Source organism: Alosa alosa, chromosome 24 (assembly GCF_017589495.1).
Source record: "Alosa alosa isolate M-15738 ecotype Scorff River chromosome 24, AALO_Geno_1.1, whole genome shotgun sequence".
NCBI lineage: Eukaryota > Metazoa > Chordata > Actinopteri > Clupeiformes > Clupeidae > Alosa > Alosa alosa.
Window position 1 is genome coordinate 10,472,728 of NC_063212.1, and position 16,181 is coordinate 10,488,908.

Below are 16,181 nucleotides of genomic sequence, written 5' to 3' on the forward strand. Positions count from 1 at the left end.
CAGAGGGAGCCAGCAGGGTTAATGCTTCCCCACTGTTGCGCCCGCCCGTTAAAACACACGGACTCACCTCTCCAGGGGCATCAACCTCCTCAAGCGCTCTCATCCTCCAGCCCTACTGGGGTTCACATCAGCCAACCCTGCTGAATCACTTACAGGACTGGAGCAGTGGAGACGTGCCTTCACCAGACCTGTGCACAAGTGCGTACACACACACACACACACACACACACACACGTACACTCACACAAATACCCACACGCAAACACACATGTACACACACACGTACACACACACACACACACAGGCACATGTACACTCACACACACACAGATTTCTATACATTTTCATATAAGCAGCTTAGCCAGCCAGACTGATTGAGGCCACACATTCCAAAACGCACGAGATTCCAAGAGCCGGGAATGTTTGGCCAAGGGGCAGATCTTTGGGGAAGAATTCATCCCTGCATTCACACTGTCCCCTCGGCCTGGGGAGGGAGGGAGGGGGGCAATGAAGAAGGAGGAGGAGAAGAGAGGAGGAGAAGAGAGGAGGAGGAGAGAGGAGGAGAAGAGAGGAGGAGAAGAGAGAGAGGAGAGAGGAGGAGGAGAGAGGAGGAGGAGAAGAGAGGAGGAGAAGAGAGGAGGAGGAGAGAGGAGGAGAAGAGAGGAGGAGAAGAGAGGAGGAGAGAGGGTAAGACCAGACCGAGGGTGTGGGAAGAGAGGTCAGCGTTGGTCGTTTTCCAAAACAGCGTGACCATGGCGGACGGATTCGAGTCGATTCTCCCCAAGTCTCATCGTCCGGCGCAGGGAGAAGAAAGCGCACCCACAGACAGCGCCCGGAGGGAGCTCCATCAGACACTGGAGCCATAAAAGAGATGTCAGCCCCCCACTCCTGGAGCCTATACACCCCTACTGACTCCATACAAGAGGGCATCACACTCACAGCGAAAAGGCCAGTGACAGGGGCTTAAATGAGTCTTACATACACTGCCTCTCCTTCCCACTCGCCTTTCACCACTCACTCACTCCCTCTCTTTCTCTCCCTCACACACACACACACAGACAGACACTCAATTGCAGACAGAAACAAAATGACACAAGCATGCTAACACTCTTTCTATCCGAGACACAGACGCAGACACACAGACACACAGACACACAGACACACAGACACACAGACACACACACACACACACACACACACACACACACACACACACACACACCACTCAAAGGTTATCCAAGAGGAAGAGTCAAACCATGAGCCCGTCACGGACTGTCTGGCAGTGAATGGAAAGATGGCAACGCAAGAGAGGGGGCTGAAGTCTGGTCTCTTCTTTCTGTTTTTCCGGCACTGCCGACAGCACGTCCAAGTCACCCTCTGTACTCCATCCCTCTCTTCTTCTCCTTTTCTCTCTTCTCTCTCTCGCTCTCTCTCTTTCTCAAAGCCTCATCAATTTCAGCCTGAAGTTCTCATTTCACTGTCTCCCACATTCTCGCTTTGTCTCTCCCTCTCTGAATGCCCCCTCCTTACCCATCTCTTGTGCTTTCTTTCCTTCCTTCCTTCCATCTCTCTCTCTCTCTCTCTCTCTCATTTATCTTCGTGCACCCCCTCTCCTAAGCTCTCTCATTCGTGGAAGATTGTGTGTGTGTGTGTGTGTGTGTGTGTGGGGGGCATAGGCTTTGTTGATATGGTCAGAAAGAGCAGGGCCATGTTGACTTGATGACTTCCCAAGTTCGCCACCTCTTCGCCGAACCTGCTAAACCACTAACAGTCAGCTACCGCTGTGTTAGCAGCGATGGCAACTGTCACCCTCTATCCAAAACACTGACGGTTACTGCTTGCTTATCAGTAATAGAGGCTCCTATCCAAACAAACATGACTCTAATATGCCTCAGAAGCTTGAGTCACACTGAACTGTATCCCACCTTGTGTTCTCAAAGGTAAGAAGGAATGTCTCAACCCTACTCTTAACATATCCTACTTAATTAGCACACGCCCACACACACACACAAACACATTCCCTCTGCGTGCACTGGGATTCCAAACAACTGCGGCTGGCAGCCGCATTACATCTGCTGGGAAGACCCTGGTTTGGAGATCCCGCAAGTATTTCTCATTAGCCTTCACACACACACACACACACACAAACAACACACACACACACACACACACACACACACACACACACACACACACACACACACACACAACACACACACACAACACACACACACACACACAACACAAATCCACTGACACAAGCAGTACACAGACGGTGGAAATCCCTCAGCTTTTCCTGAGAATTTGAGGAGCTACGGGGGTGGAGGGGTGTCGCCATGGAAAGCGAAACCCTGACTGTTGCGACAGAGCAGGACGGCCCGCGGAGTAAGCATCCGCCTTTGCCAGTGTGGATTGATGGCCTGCGAGATGGGTCAGAACACGTCGAGATTGGAAACACCCGCTCGAGCGAGCGTATCGGGAAGCTCCAAAATTAAACCGAACCACGAGTCAACGTGGAGGATATGCACTTCATAAACATGACGGGAAACCCAGAGACGAAACCGAAGGCAGAATCGGAGTTTCTGTAATGAGACGGGGAAAGCATGTGACCTAAAGGGCACGTCTGATTTTAGTGTATTGGTGTGTGTGTGTGTGTGTGTGTGTGTGTGTGTCTGTGTGGGCGTATTTGAGCGTGTCTCTCTATTTTCACTGACAGTGAAATCTTGTGTGCAAGCATTTCCTTAAAATGTGCCCTTTTTCCCAGAACCATTTCTAGTCATTGTTGGATTTTTCGAGCTCAAAACATTCCAAAACCATAAATAAATTCTCTCTCACATTCACATTCGGAGACTGAAACCAAGAAACCAGAGGGACAAATGACAAATGAGAATGGAAGACAAACGAGGTAGGACCATTCAGAGAATCATTGTGTTTTCCTGTTCCTTTTCCAACCCCAGTAGATCACAATTACACACAGTCTTTTAGGGAATTCATAACTATAAAAACTACATTACTGTGACATTTATTACTTTTTATCCAAAGCGATTCTTCAGAGAAGTCCATCACGACTGATACTAATTTCTAACAGCATGTGGACGAGGGGGGCTTGAATTGTCCTTGTCGGATGTGTATGACATCAAACAATTTGTGCTATGCATCGCAGTCCCCAAAAACAATCTGCTGTCTCTACCCCTCCCATTCTACTGATGTACCGAGGCTGAACTACCGGACAAACAAACTATTGACAAACGTATTTACCCTGGAAAGCATACTGTATACACGATGACGAACAAAATGAGCATTCTTCCAGCGTTCCCAAACCAAAATAAACAAGTCAACAAAGTCAAACTTAACTACAAGTAAAAAAAAATGCTGTTACTATCAGAGACCTGAGACCTTTTAATACACTTGCACTCTGATGTTTATCAGCTATAGCCAAGTACACATATGCGCGTGATATGAGTAATAAATGAATCACCCTGAAATATAATCAAATCCTGATTTGAATTAATCACATTCTCCCACTGTGGCCCAGCTGTGCAATCTTTCGCTGAGAAATTGTGGCTGAGAACCTTCTAATGAAACTAAGAAATTTGCAAAAATGGCAGATTTTGGCAATGGCTGGTTTGCACTTTGTATCAACACGATGTAAGAAAGCAACTGGTTATAATTTCACAGCCAATTCATCTGGTCAGGCCGTGTGTGTGTGTGTGTGTGTGTGTGTGTGTGTGTGTGCCTACAGGTCACAGTCTTTACTAGTATGGCTAAGAGCGAGCCAGCAACCACATCCTGTGAGTGGAGTCCAGCTAACAGAAGGCTGAGGCTGACCACTCTCTGGTCCGGCCCCTAAAGGGGTTTGCAGGAGGTGCTGCTCCTCAAAAGGTTAAGCCTGTTGGCCGGCTCTCCTGCCAAAGGGCTGGAGTTAGCTGTCAAACAGGGCTGTGCTTGAGCGAGTCTGCACAAACAGTGGCCGAAGAGCAGGCTCCTCTCTCTCACACACCCTCTTCCTCTCGGAATACAGTAAGGACTCAGGGCTTCTCCACCTCTCCGCCTGTCTTCAATATCACCCCCATCCCCACCACCACCACCACCACAATAACAAAAAAAAGTGAGACTCAATACCAGTAGACGCGTTTTTGAGTCTGACACAGCACCCCAATTAGCGGGGGCAGGAGTGTATAAATTCTCGGGCTGGAACATTCTCTGGATTCTCTGGCGGCAGGGAGAAATCTTTTTTGGGGGGGGGGGTATCCCCTGTACTGGAACTGACAATTCAACATATATGCCCATCTTCCAGAGGAAAATTTCAACTTCTCACCGTCTAACCTGTCAACTAGCCTTGAATACATTCCTTCATGGTGGTTTATAAAGAGGCTGGCAGTAACACTATACAGTTACACTCATGAGTCTTTGGACAGCGACACAATTTTTTGTCTCTGCAATGGATCTGAAGCAAAGCAATTAAGATGTGCTTTAAGTGTAAATTTTCCGTTTTAATTCATGAGGTTGAACAAAACCCCCTTGTCGAATTACAGCCACTATTATGCATTTATAGTCATTTACATCCACATACAGGCCCAAGTGCCCACGGGGACCAAGGTTCGAGTCCGACCTGAGTCATGTCCCGATCCCACCCCATCCCACTCACCTCCTGTCAGTCTCTTCACTGTCCAGTCATAATAAAGGCGAAAAGCCACAAAAATACTAAAAGAAAAGAATGCACCAGACTGTTGCTGTTTTCTGCAAGTCTGATAGATGTGGTTTGTTCAGTCAGCCTATTTATGGCCTCCTGCACTTGCATCAACACCTCTCTGGAGAGTTCCAATGCTCGGAATGAACTCCAGATCTTTTATCTGCTTAATCTGACATGGCATAATGACGAAATTGGCCACAATTGGCCATGAAACTGCTCATCAGTCAATTGTCCATTTACTCCACAAAAATGGAGTGCCAATGTATAAAAATGGCTTTAATTCCTGAACAGTTAATGCGATATTTTGGTTCATCCGCCTTAAATTAACACTGAAAACCCACACTTAAAGCACATCTTGATGGCTTTGCTTCATATATATGGTGGTGGTGTACAGAGGTCAACTTACAAATGTTTAGCCCTCTCCAAATACTTACTAACTGCATATCCACATACATGCACCAACATACAGAGAAACACAGACAGAGAGAAAGACAGAGAATGAAAGAAAAAAAATAAAGAACAGAAAGAGAGACAGAAGGGGAAAGGAGTAGAGAGAGACCAAATATTGAATAAGACCAAAATAAATCAGTAATCCCTTATTAAACAATACAAGTGAAAGTATCACTCTAATGCTCCGAGCTTTAGCGTTATTAAACTGAGAAGGCGCTGGCAGCACCCTGGAGGTGAGCTGAACAGTAAAGAGAGAGCCAGAACACTGGGGAGAGTGGAGATGGATTAAGGGTATTAAGACAGAGAGAGGGAAAACAGAGAGAGGGGGGAGGAAAAAAGAGAAGGTGGTGAGGCCGTGTCTGTGGAACACTCGTGCCAAAGACCAGGAGGCTCATCCAAAGTCCACCGGGATGGGCACACAAGATGGATGGATGGATGGATGGATGGAGAGAGGGAGGGGAGAGAGAGAGAGAGAGAGTGAGTGAGTGAGCAAGATGGAGAAGGAGAGAGATGGAAGGAAGGGGAGAGGGAGAGAGATGGAGGGAAAAATAAATAGAGAGAGAGAGAGAGAGAGAGAGAGAGAGAGAGAGAGAGATGGAGGGGATGATGAAGGAAAGAGAGAGAGAGAGAGAGAGAGAGAGAGAGTGTGAGTGAGTGAGCAAGATGGAGAGGGAGAGAGATGGAAGGAAGGGGAGAGGGAGAGATGGAGGGAAAGAGAGAGAGAGAGAGAGAAAGAGAGAGAGAGGAAGAGAGATGGAGGGGGGAGAGATGGAGGGAAAGAGTGAGAGAAAGAAAGAGAGTGTGTGAGTGAGTGAGTGGGAGATGGAAGGAAGGGGAGAGAGGGAGAGAGAGAGAGATGGAGGGAAGGGGAGAGGGAGCGAGAGAGAGTGAGTGAATGAGATGGAGGAGGAGAGAGATGGAGGGAAGGAGAGAGAGAGGAAAGAGAGATGACTCTTTTGATGTGCACACACGCACTGGACACAGGCACTCTGCTGAGGTGGAGGAGAAGGAGGTGGAAAATGTATTTTCCACTTGAACCTCTCGGAAGCCTCTGAGGAATTCTTGGATAATGCCTGCGGAGAGCCCACAGGAATGTGTAGCCGCCTCGTGGCTTCAAACAGCAGACTGCCCCCTGCACTGTGTGTGTGTGTGTGTGTGTGTGTGTGTGTGTGTGTGTGTGTGTGTACACGTCTGTTTAAACTGGGGGATGTCCCTATACAGACTCCAGACCATGTGCAACAACCAAACCTCAATCCCCCTCCATCTGTGAAAGCCATCGGCTCCTCTCTGTGCCACGAGGCCTGGATGGATGTAAGTGAATTGGACTCGGCCCAGCTGAGTGACACCTGCACCGAGCTGCCAGACGACTGTGGTCCCAGGCTCCAGGCCCGGGGCCCTCTCTGTCTTGCTTGCCTGCCTGTCTGTCTGTCTGTCGGTCTGTCTGCCTGTCTCTCTGTCAATGAGGGATTGCTGCAGTGCCCTGGGACAGCTGTACAAGAACTCCCTGAAAGGCAACACCAGTAACAACACAACACAACAGACAACAAACATGGCCCCGGCACAACGCGGAGGAAACCACAGGCCGGCCTCCTCCGCCACCGCTGTGTCAACCGAGAACCAGGAAAACTGTCCAGTCACGTATCCACCTTCAGCCAACAACCACCCCAAAACACCCACACAGACACACAGAGACACACACACCACTTCAACACCTCCCCCGCTGGAGGAATTTGGGTATGCGGAGGATCCAGGGCAGAGTTGAGGCCGGCTGTGGCTGAGGGAGCGCAGCTCCAGCGGGGGGCCCGCCACACCACAGCGGCCGGCAGGACTCCCACGCCGCGGGGCCAGCCAAGGGTTCCCACCGCCACTGCCTCCCACCGACGCTAAATATAGCAGGATAGCCACTACGCACTCCAGACCCACGAGCCACTCGCTCGCTCACTTTGTCCATCTCTCTCTCTCGCTCTCTCTCCATCCCTCCCTTTCTCTCCCTTGCTTGCTCTCTCACTCTGCATATCAATCAAATTCCCTCTGTGCCCATACTATTGTCATATTTTCTTTTCTGCTCATTCTCTCTCACTGTCTTACCCTCAACCATCCCCCACACACACACACACACACACACACACACACACACATTCTCTTTGTGACTGAGGGGTCTCTCTAACGCCTCTCCCACAGGCCAGTTTATCTTGTCCCCCTTCATCTGCCTTCACTTGTCACACGCACGTCTCAATCTCCGACAGTATGCCATAGACCAGGGTGCCACTGACACGGCGGCCATCATCCATCATCCCTCCCCTCGCCCGGCAGCCACCTTTTCTCTGACGTCCCATTGAAGTGGAGTGACAGCAGACAGAGAAGCGAGGGCAAGCGCTCCCTTTCACCGCGAGCGGAGGAGGGAGGAGGAGAGAAAGAGAGGAGGATGCGAGGGGCGGAATGAAAGACTGAAAGACAGAGGCGCGGAGACGCCCTCTCTCTCTCTCTCTCTCTCTCCCATCTTCAAACCCCCGATTGCCCCCCACACACACACCCCCGGCCCCCCTTTGCGGGGCTTCGGACTGTTCTCTTGTCTCGCGCTACAGAATGCCTGCTGACCCCCCAAGCTCCATCCCAGGACCCCAGGGAAGCTGGGACACAAATAGGAGCCATCAGGGTGATTTATCGGGCCCTTTCAGAACCGGCCTTGCCGAGGTGCACCTGGGTCAAGCGTACAGTTCTGAGTCCAGCCCTTCCAGAAAGGACCACGGCAGGGCAGGGATGATGGGATAGCCGTGCCCCCCCTGTCTAGTTCTGATCTTCTATTAATCATAAGGACTGGAGAACACAGGAGCAGCACACAGAGAAAACAAGGCTCCTTCACTTCAAAGCCAAGCATGAAAGGAGAAAACCTAATTCCACTGCAGAAACTTGTTTATGTATTGTTTCTCTTACACTCTTCCTCTCTCCCTTTCTTTCTTTCTTTCTCTCTCTCTTTCCTTCCCACCCTCGATCTCTCACTTTGGACTCGCCCGGCTCTTTTGCAAGAAACAAACTTAAAACCAGACAAGTTTCACAAACACCCCCCCACACACACACACACACACACACATTCTTTGTGACTGAGGGTCTCTAACTCTCCCACAGGCCAGCTTATCTTGTCCCCTTCATCTGCCTTCACTTGTCACACGCATCGCCTCAATCTCCCACAGTATGCCATAGACCAGGGTGCCACTGGACACGGGCGCCATCATCCATCATCCCTCCCCTCGCCCGGCAGCCACCTTTTCTCTGACGCCCCATTGAAGTGGGGAGCAGACAGAGAAGGAGGCAAAGCGCTCCCTTTCACCATGGCGGAGGAGGGAGGAGGAGAGAAAGAGAGGAGGATGCGAGGGCGGAATGAAAAGACTGAAAGACAGAGGCGCCGGAGGCGCCCTCTCTCTCTCTCTCTCCCATCTTCAAAACCCGCAACCCCCCCACACACACACACCCCCACTCCCGACGCCCTTTGCCGGAGCTTCCGGACTGTTCCTCTGTCTCAGCTACAGAATGCCTGCTGACCCCCAAGCTCCATCCCAGGACCCCCAGGGAAGCTGGGACACAAAATAGGGGAGCCATCAGGGGGGATTATCGGGCCCTTTCAGAACCGGCCTTGCAGGTGCACCTGGGTCAAGCTGCAGTTCTGAGTCAGCCCTTCCAGAAAGGACCACGGCAGGGCAGGATGATGGGATAGCCGTGCCCCCCCTGTCTAGTTCTGATCTTCTATTAATCATAAGGACTGGAGAACACAGGAGCAGCACACAGAGAAAACAAGGCTCCTTCACTTCAAAGCCAAGCATGAAAGGAGAAACCTAATTCCACTGCAGAAACTTGTTTTATGTATTGTTTCTCTTACACTCTTCCTCTCTCCCTTTCTTTCTTTCTCTCTCTCTTTCCTTCCCACCCTCGATCTCTCACTCTTGGACTCGCCGCTCTTTTCTGCAAGAAACAAAGCGAAAACCAGACAAGTTTCACAAACACCCCCACACACACACACACACACACACACATCCCCAATTCCTTCAGTGAAGTCAGATTTAAGAAAGCCGCATGGAAAACAAGTGGCACTGCATCATGGTGTCAGCCGGGACAAAACGGGATTGTTTTAGAGGAAGAAAGAGCCATCCGTCACTGTCTGTCAGCTCATTCATCCTGGCCTCCTCCCGCATCCAGACCATCCGTCATCCCCAGCTTCAGCCCTGACACACGCCCAGGTTGGCCACACTGGCTTTGCAAAAGGAGGTGGCGGTGGGTGGGTGGGTTGGTGGGGGGTTGATTTGGTGTGTATGGGATGGGGGAGATGGGTAAGGGATGGTAGGGATGGTGTGATTTCAGGAGGGGGTTGTCACACAAATACATACACTCACTCACCACCTCCCCGTTGATATCATGATTTTTCCCATCCGCAGTAGACTGTGCACACTTTCAAACAGACACAGACACTCATACACAAACATCCTCCGTCCAGTGTGCGGTTAGCAGAATTAAGAGGAAAAGACTAAACACGGATTGATAAACATTTGCTGGAAAGACAAGGAGGAGAGAGGAAGAAAGGGGATATATCATTAGTCTGTGAGACAGCCTGAGGGAATTGTGTATGCATGTGGTGGAGACTAGCCAATCTTGACTCACGCAGCTCAGGACAGTGGTGCTGTAAATACACACATGGACATAAACTGTTGCAGATGCGTCGCAGGCGTCTTAAAAACAACAGTTCTGAGGAAAATTGCTGGTGATGCTGACATCACTGACACAAATCGAAACCTCACCCGGTGCGGCGTACGTGTCGGACGCGCATTCTCTCGTCCCGTGTGGCATAACAGTCTTACATCGTTCCGACAGTTAAGGGCAAAAAGTCACGCCGATGAACACCGATAGCGAGACAGAGACAGAAAGAGCGAGAGAAGAAAAGAGAAATAAGTCCAGAGGGGCTGAGGTTGGAGTTTCAGGAGCCCCAGGGCAGCAAGGGACAGGGGGATCGGGGGGACATGGGGTTGTTCTTTTGTGGGGTGTTAGTGGTGGTGTGTGTGTGTGTGTGTGTATATAGCATGTGGGGGTAAACAGGAGCTAAACATTTTTTTTTTTTTTTTTTTTTTTTAAAGCACACAAGAAAGGGGGAAGGAAAAAAAAGAAAAGACAGAGAGCAAGAAAGAAAGAGAGGAGAAAAGGGGGTGAAGAACAACAAAGACCTACTTGTCTCAAGTCGATGAAGGCGAGCAGCAGTGTGTCCCCCTGGAAGCCCGGCACCGGGCCCGCCCTGGCAAACCCTGTGGGAAAGAGAGGGGGATAAAGAGAGCAGCCAATTGGCCATGGAGCGGGAGATTGGCAGACGGATGACAGCCAGGACAAGGGGAGGACAGGGGGAGGTTCAGGGGGGATGGGGGTGCTGGGGTGGGTGGAGGGAGGTGGAGGAGGTGGAGGAGAGCGCGAGGGTAGAAGGGGTGGAGGTGCCCGAGCTTTTTTTGGAGGCTTCTGTGGCCGGGGATGGAGGAGCTTGCCGAGAAATGGGAGCGGGGCAAGAGATTGGGGGGTGGACGGAGGGGTTAGGGGGTGGAGGGTTGGGGGCCAAAAGAGTAAAAAAAAAAAAAAAAAAAAAAAAAAAAAACTAAATGGACACACACAAAAAAATCATCATCAAATAGCCATTAATCCTGCACAAAGTTGGGGGAAAGACAGGGGGTGGATGAAAGAGAGAGAGAGAGAGAGAGAGAGAGAGAGCGAGAGAGGAGTGAAGGAGTACGTGCGGAGGGCTGAGGTCCCTGCCTTTTCCCCCAATAACCCAACAGCTCCTTTGTCCACATCATTCCCATGGGGCCGCTGTCCCGAGGCGGCGGCACGGGACGGGATGAGGTGAGCGCAGAGAGGGGGGCTGTTGAGGTTGGATGAGACGGTCCCCGCTCCATCCTCCCCTCCATCTCCCATCTCCCCTCTCTAGCTCCTCTCTCTCGCTCTCTGGGTCTCCCTAACCCTCTCATTTGGAAGGGGACTCATAAACAAGGGAGTTTTCGCCCCCTCGTGAAAAGAGGGGAACGGTTTTGACACGCAGAGACAAAACGCGCCAAAGCGAGGCGAGATCCCTTTCACCCCTGGACGCTGTGCGCTTTTCTCCGCTCTCGGGGAGGATTACACGCCTGCCATCTCCAGTCCTGACCCCTGGAGGACCAAGCCAGATCCCTTACCTCCCCCATCTCACCATCTCACCCCCACTACCCACCCCCCCCCCCACCCTCCTGCCAACCTTGCACATCCCTCGAGGCCTTTTCGAGATGAAAGCGCCCGCGTGGTATTTACCACTGGGTGGGTAGGGGGGGCCCCTAGGGGCCAGATGGCAACCGGGGTTCACGTGACGTGTCTGTCAGATCGCATCTTGTCACATTGAGTATAAAAACACGCACAACAGTGGCGTCCCCTTCTCTTTTGTGGCCCCTGCTCCACGCCATGTCAAATCTCGCTCTGACTAGACTTTCCAACCCCTGTGCAACCTGGAACTGACTTCGGGGGCCAGCTATTGGGGTTTTTTTGGCACTCACCCTCTTTTCTCCTCTCATTTCTTTATCTCTCTCTCTCTCTCCCCCTCTCTCTCTCTCTGCCTCTCTCTTTCCCATCCTCCCTGCCTGGTTCTGTTGTCCTTCACTCACTTGATGGGGTGACCAGCATTCCATAAGGAGTTTAGAGAGACAATCAGCAAGTGAGAGTCAGGAATGGTGCCACAAGTCAGGAGGAAAGACTGATTAACAGCGCCCCCTGTGGACATCCAATAAAACTGCAGCTGACAAAACTTTCTGAAAGAGCAGAACTGAAACTTTGGAGTGCAGTATTAAAATATAAAAAATATGTATGATAAATGACAAATAGGCAGATAAAAATGATCTCATGAATGATCTGATGGAGCCCAAAAATACTGTAGAAAAATGTCTAGTTGCAGATCTTGGACACAGAACTCTCAGGACTTCAGCAGGTTTTTAAAAATGCTTAGCTCATGTCATGAGGCAAGTTCTAATGACTCATTAGTTTCCACCTGAGTTTCAAAATGATTTCAGTAAAAGTTCCACAGTTAGCATAAACACTGAAGTGTTATCCTTCCTCATCGCACTGAATGCAGTGAATGCCAAACTGTGCCGGTTTTAAAAAAATCCAGACAGTCAAACACTTTAAGTCTAAAAGCGGCTTTGCACTAATACACACCACTTACAAATCCATTCCACATCATAATGCTCTCGGTTCTATTGTCTTTCTATCGAAAACTTTCCGTTACTTCTCTTTGGGGCAAAATCAGTGATGTGGTGGAAAGACAGATTCTAGAGAAGAAAAACAGCGAGGGGCCTGTCTCGCTCCGTATGCCAGTTGACAAACTCTCAGCCACAGAGTCACAGCAAGAGGGAGCGCAGGGAGGATATTCGATGAGACGCTCAGACTTCATCGTTTTTGCCGTTCACCCCAGGCTTCCCCCTGACATGATGGGAAAATCTATTAGCTCGGCTGTCAGTGGTGAGAGGCGTCAGCCTGCAATGGTGACGAAGGCCAAGGAAGTGTCCATCTCATCCCCTCTCCTCTCCTCCCGGCCTCAACGAGCCTCGCTCCTCACAGGTGTGTGTGTGTGTGTGTGTGTGTGTGGCTGCTCGATCGGCACAGTAGGCAGGTATCTGGGGGGACATTTTGGGTGGATGCGTGGAGGAGGTGGTGACAGGCTGGCGCTGAGCCCCACCTCGTTCTCACGGCTGAAATCTGCTTGGTGCGGCGAAATCTGAAATGGCGAGCCAACTGACGCACACCAACGCCCCGAAACTGTGGCTGAGCTGGACGGTGCTCCGGCTCCAGGATGGACTGGTCTCCCTCGCTCCTACCGAGGAGGTGGAAGGGAAGCACGACAAAAGCGATGCTGGGAAAAGGCTTGGGGAGTAGAGCTGTGGGTGTGTATGTGGGTGTGTTGTGTTTGTGTTGCGTGCGTATGTGTATATGTGTGTGTGTGTGTGTGTGTGTGTCTGTTTGAGTGCGTGCGCGTGTTTGAGTGTGTGCGTGTATGTGCATGTGCGTGTGTGTGTGTGTGTGTGTGTGTGCATGTGCGTGTGTGCATGCGAATGTGTGTGCGTCTTGGCGTCGCGTGGTCGTGTGTTGTGTGGTGGGTGTTGACTGCACAGGTACACTCGCGCTCGCCTCCCTCCGCGTCCACGTTAAACTGCTGCAGCGCTCCCATGGACACCTGCCGGACGTCGGCCTCCAGCAGCAGCTGGAGCAGGGAGGTGGAGAGGTGCTTACAGGCCGACATGCAGGCCGTCTGGGCCACCTTGCCCTGAGAGATGGAGAGATGGAGAGAGGGGAGATGGTCAGAGGTGGAGGAGGAGGAGGAAAGAAACCCGGAGAAGGAGGAAGGGTGAGAGAAAGAGTAATCTAAATAGTAAGAATGCATAATAAAAAAAGAAAAAGATGATGGGCACAAAAGAAAGGAGAGAGAAAGGCAGGGAGAGAGAGGGAGGAAGGGGAGAGAGGGAAAGAGAGAGAGAGTGCGCTTTGGATCTTTAGCAACACTGTACCTACAATCATGTTAATAAAGCAACATTGAGAGGAAGCTGAGGCGAGAGAGAGAACAGAGACACAGAGAGGGCAAGAGAGGGTACAGAGAGAGAGATGTTATGGTTGTTTAGTTGGTGTGCAGGGCAGTCAGTGTACCCAGCAGTGAGTGATCTATCTATCTATCTATCTATCTATATGAATCCATCCATCCATCCTGGATCTCATCCATCATCCATCCATCCATCCATCCGTCCATCCATCATCAATCATCCATCCATCCATCATCCATCCATCCATCCAATCCATCTATCTATCCATCCATCCATCATCTATCCATCCATCATCTATCATCTATCCATCTTCAGGCATTTCAGGTGAACATATGGCCAAGGAGCCAAACAATACAGACACAGAAAGGAAGGTTACTACTCCCCTGTCTGTGTGTGCACACCCTGTCCACTCTCCCCTCCAGAGAGATCCATCACTCTGCTGTGCACCAACACCCCTCCCATGTCTGCTTTTACACTCACAGAGTCTATTTCTATCGCCAAACACACACACACACACACACTGCCTCAGACACACAGGCACACACACACACACACGCACACAGACGAATGCACACACAGACACACACACACACACACACACGCAGACACACACACACACATGCACGCAGACGCACACACACAGAGTGGAGCAGACAGAAAGGGTGAATAGAGAAAGAAGAGCAATGGCTCTGTATTATGAAGAATTCTGCAGACAGAATGGGATGGCACTGTGGCCTCTATCTATCCATCCATCCATCATCTATCCATCTATCATCTATCATCTATCCATCTTCAGGCATTTCAGGTGAACATATGGCCAAGGAGCCAAACAATACAGACACAGAAAGGAAAGGTTACTATTTTCCTCAAACCGGAGTGTTCCTATTTCGGATTATGTGTGTGTGTGTGTGTTGTGTGTGTGTGTGTGTGATAGAGACAGATAGATAGAAAGAGAAAGAAAAAAAAAAAACAGCCACTTGTCTCTATCTCCTTTCGCTGGCGTGTTAAAACACAAACGTGCATTTGTGAGGCATGCATGCATGCAGACAAAACACACACACACACACACACACCTCTTACGGCCCTCACGGAGAAAGGAAGAGGTAAAGAAGGCATTTCAATTTGGGGGCTCATGGCCACATGATGACCACACAATCTCCAGGCTCCGCGGCAGGCTTTGCCCTGCACATGGGAGGCACTGAGGCAGAGCGGCCAAGAGCAGAGGAGACACAGACCCACAACAAGACTCACTCAAACACACAGTTAATCTTCCCATGAGTGAAACCAGTCAAGCAAGGACGGCTAGTGTGATCCGTCAAACTCAACCACTTTTCCTTAGAGACAAATGATTACACGAGTGCACATGATTACACTGTGTGTGTGTGTGTGTGTGTGTGTGTGTGTGTGTGTGTGTGTGTGTGTGTGTGTGTGACTGGACAATAAACACACCGATGTTCCAAGGCTCCATCATCAGAGACCTACCCCACGACCTGCTGCCCACATCCTCCGGCCTGTTTGGTGACCCCCACCACACACACACCCACTCCCTCATACCCCCTCCCAGTCATATCATCTCTGTTGTATTTGTACTGAACTTCCCACACAGATACCTGTCTCCCAGAAAGCCAATTATAATCACCCACAGAGCTTCCTGCCTTGATTGAGGAATGGGGAGCAGGATTTATTGCCCTGGCGTGCAACGGTCCGTTTTTGATTGGGTATGTCTGTGTATGTGCAATTTTCCTCCTTTGTGCTCCTCTGCTATGGAATCCCTTAATTGCTAACACTCTCCGCTGCTTCGCTTTATGAATTGGCAAAGGTATCAGGGAAAGATCTTTTTGGAAAAACACATTTTTTTCATTGTTTTTTTATGTGTAACGCTGACAAAAAGATAAACAGTCAACAAAGAGAGTGGTTTATAAACAATGTAGGCTTTCTTTTACCGGCACATGTTCTCCATTCATGTCTGGAGTGCGTGTGCTGGACGAGGCCTTCACCAAATGGGGTTTATTATTATTGATCATTGAAATCCCAAGGCATGATGCTGTTACCAACAGTGCCCTGCAACCTGACCAGCATATAACCTGGGTCTTTCAGAATCATTACAGATAGTTATACAGTACAACCTGAATTTCGAAAGTTAAAACGCTTTGTAAAATGTGAATTAAAAAAATAATAATAATACCGGTACTATGACTTACAAATTATGTCAACCCTATATTTAATTGAGAATAGTTCAAAGACAACATATCAACCGTTGAAGGAGAAATGTTATTGTTTTTTTTTTTTTTTTTTTTTTGAAAAAATATGTTAATTTTGAATTGAATGGCAGCAACACATCTCAGAAAAGTTGCAAGAAGTTGGGACTGTGTTGCTTCACCTCTGCATTTAACGACACTCTGAGTTTTGAGAATGAAATGTGGTCCCATTCCTGCCCGATATAGGATTTCAGCTGTTCA

At 49.8% G+C, this 16,181-nt stretch overlaps 1 protein-coding gene across 2 annotated transcripts in view; it reads right to left on the bottom strand.

Moving 5' to 3' along the window:
* Window positions 1-16,181, bottom strand: part of exoc6b (exocyst complex component 6B) — an 83,424-nt gene that overhangs the window by 13,651 nt on the left and 53,592 nt on the right. For both annotated transcript variants that reach the window (XM_048235885.1, XM_048235884.1), the window contains 2 exons: window positions 13,310-13,451; window positions 10,355-10,428 (listed from right to left, as the gene is read on the bottom strand). In XM_048235885.1, coding sequence (XP_048091842.1) covers window positions 10,355-10,428; window positions 13,310-13,451 — 216 coding nt within the window. The remainder of the gene's footprint in view (window positions 1-10,354; window positions 10,429-13,309; window positions 13,452-16,181) is intronic.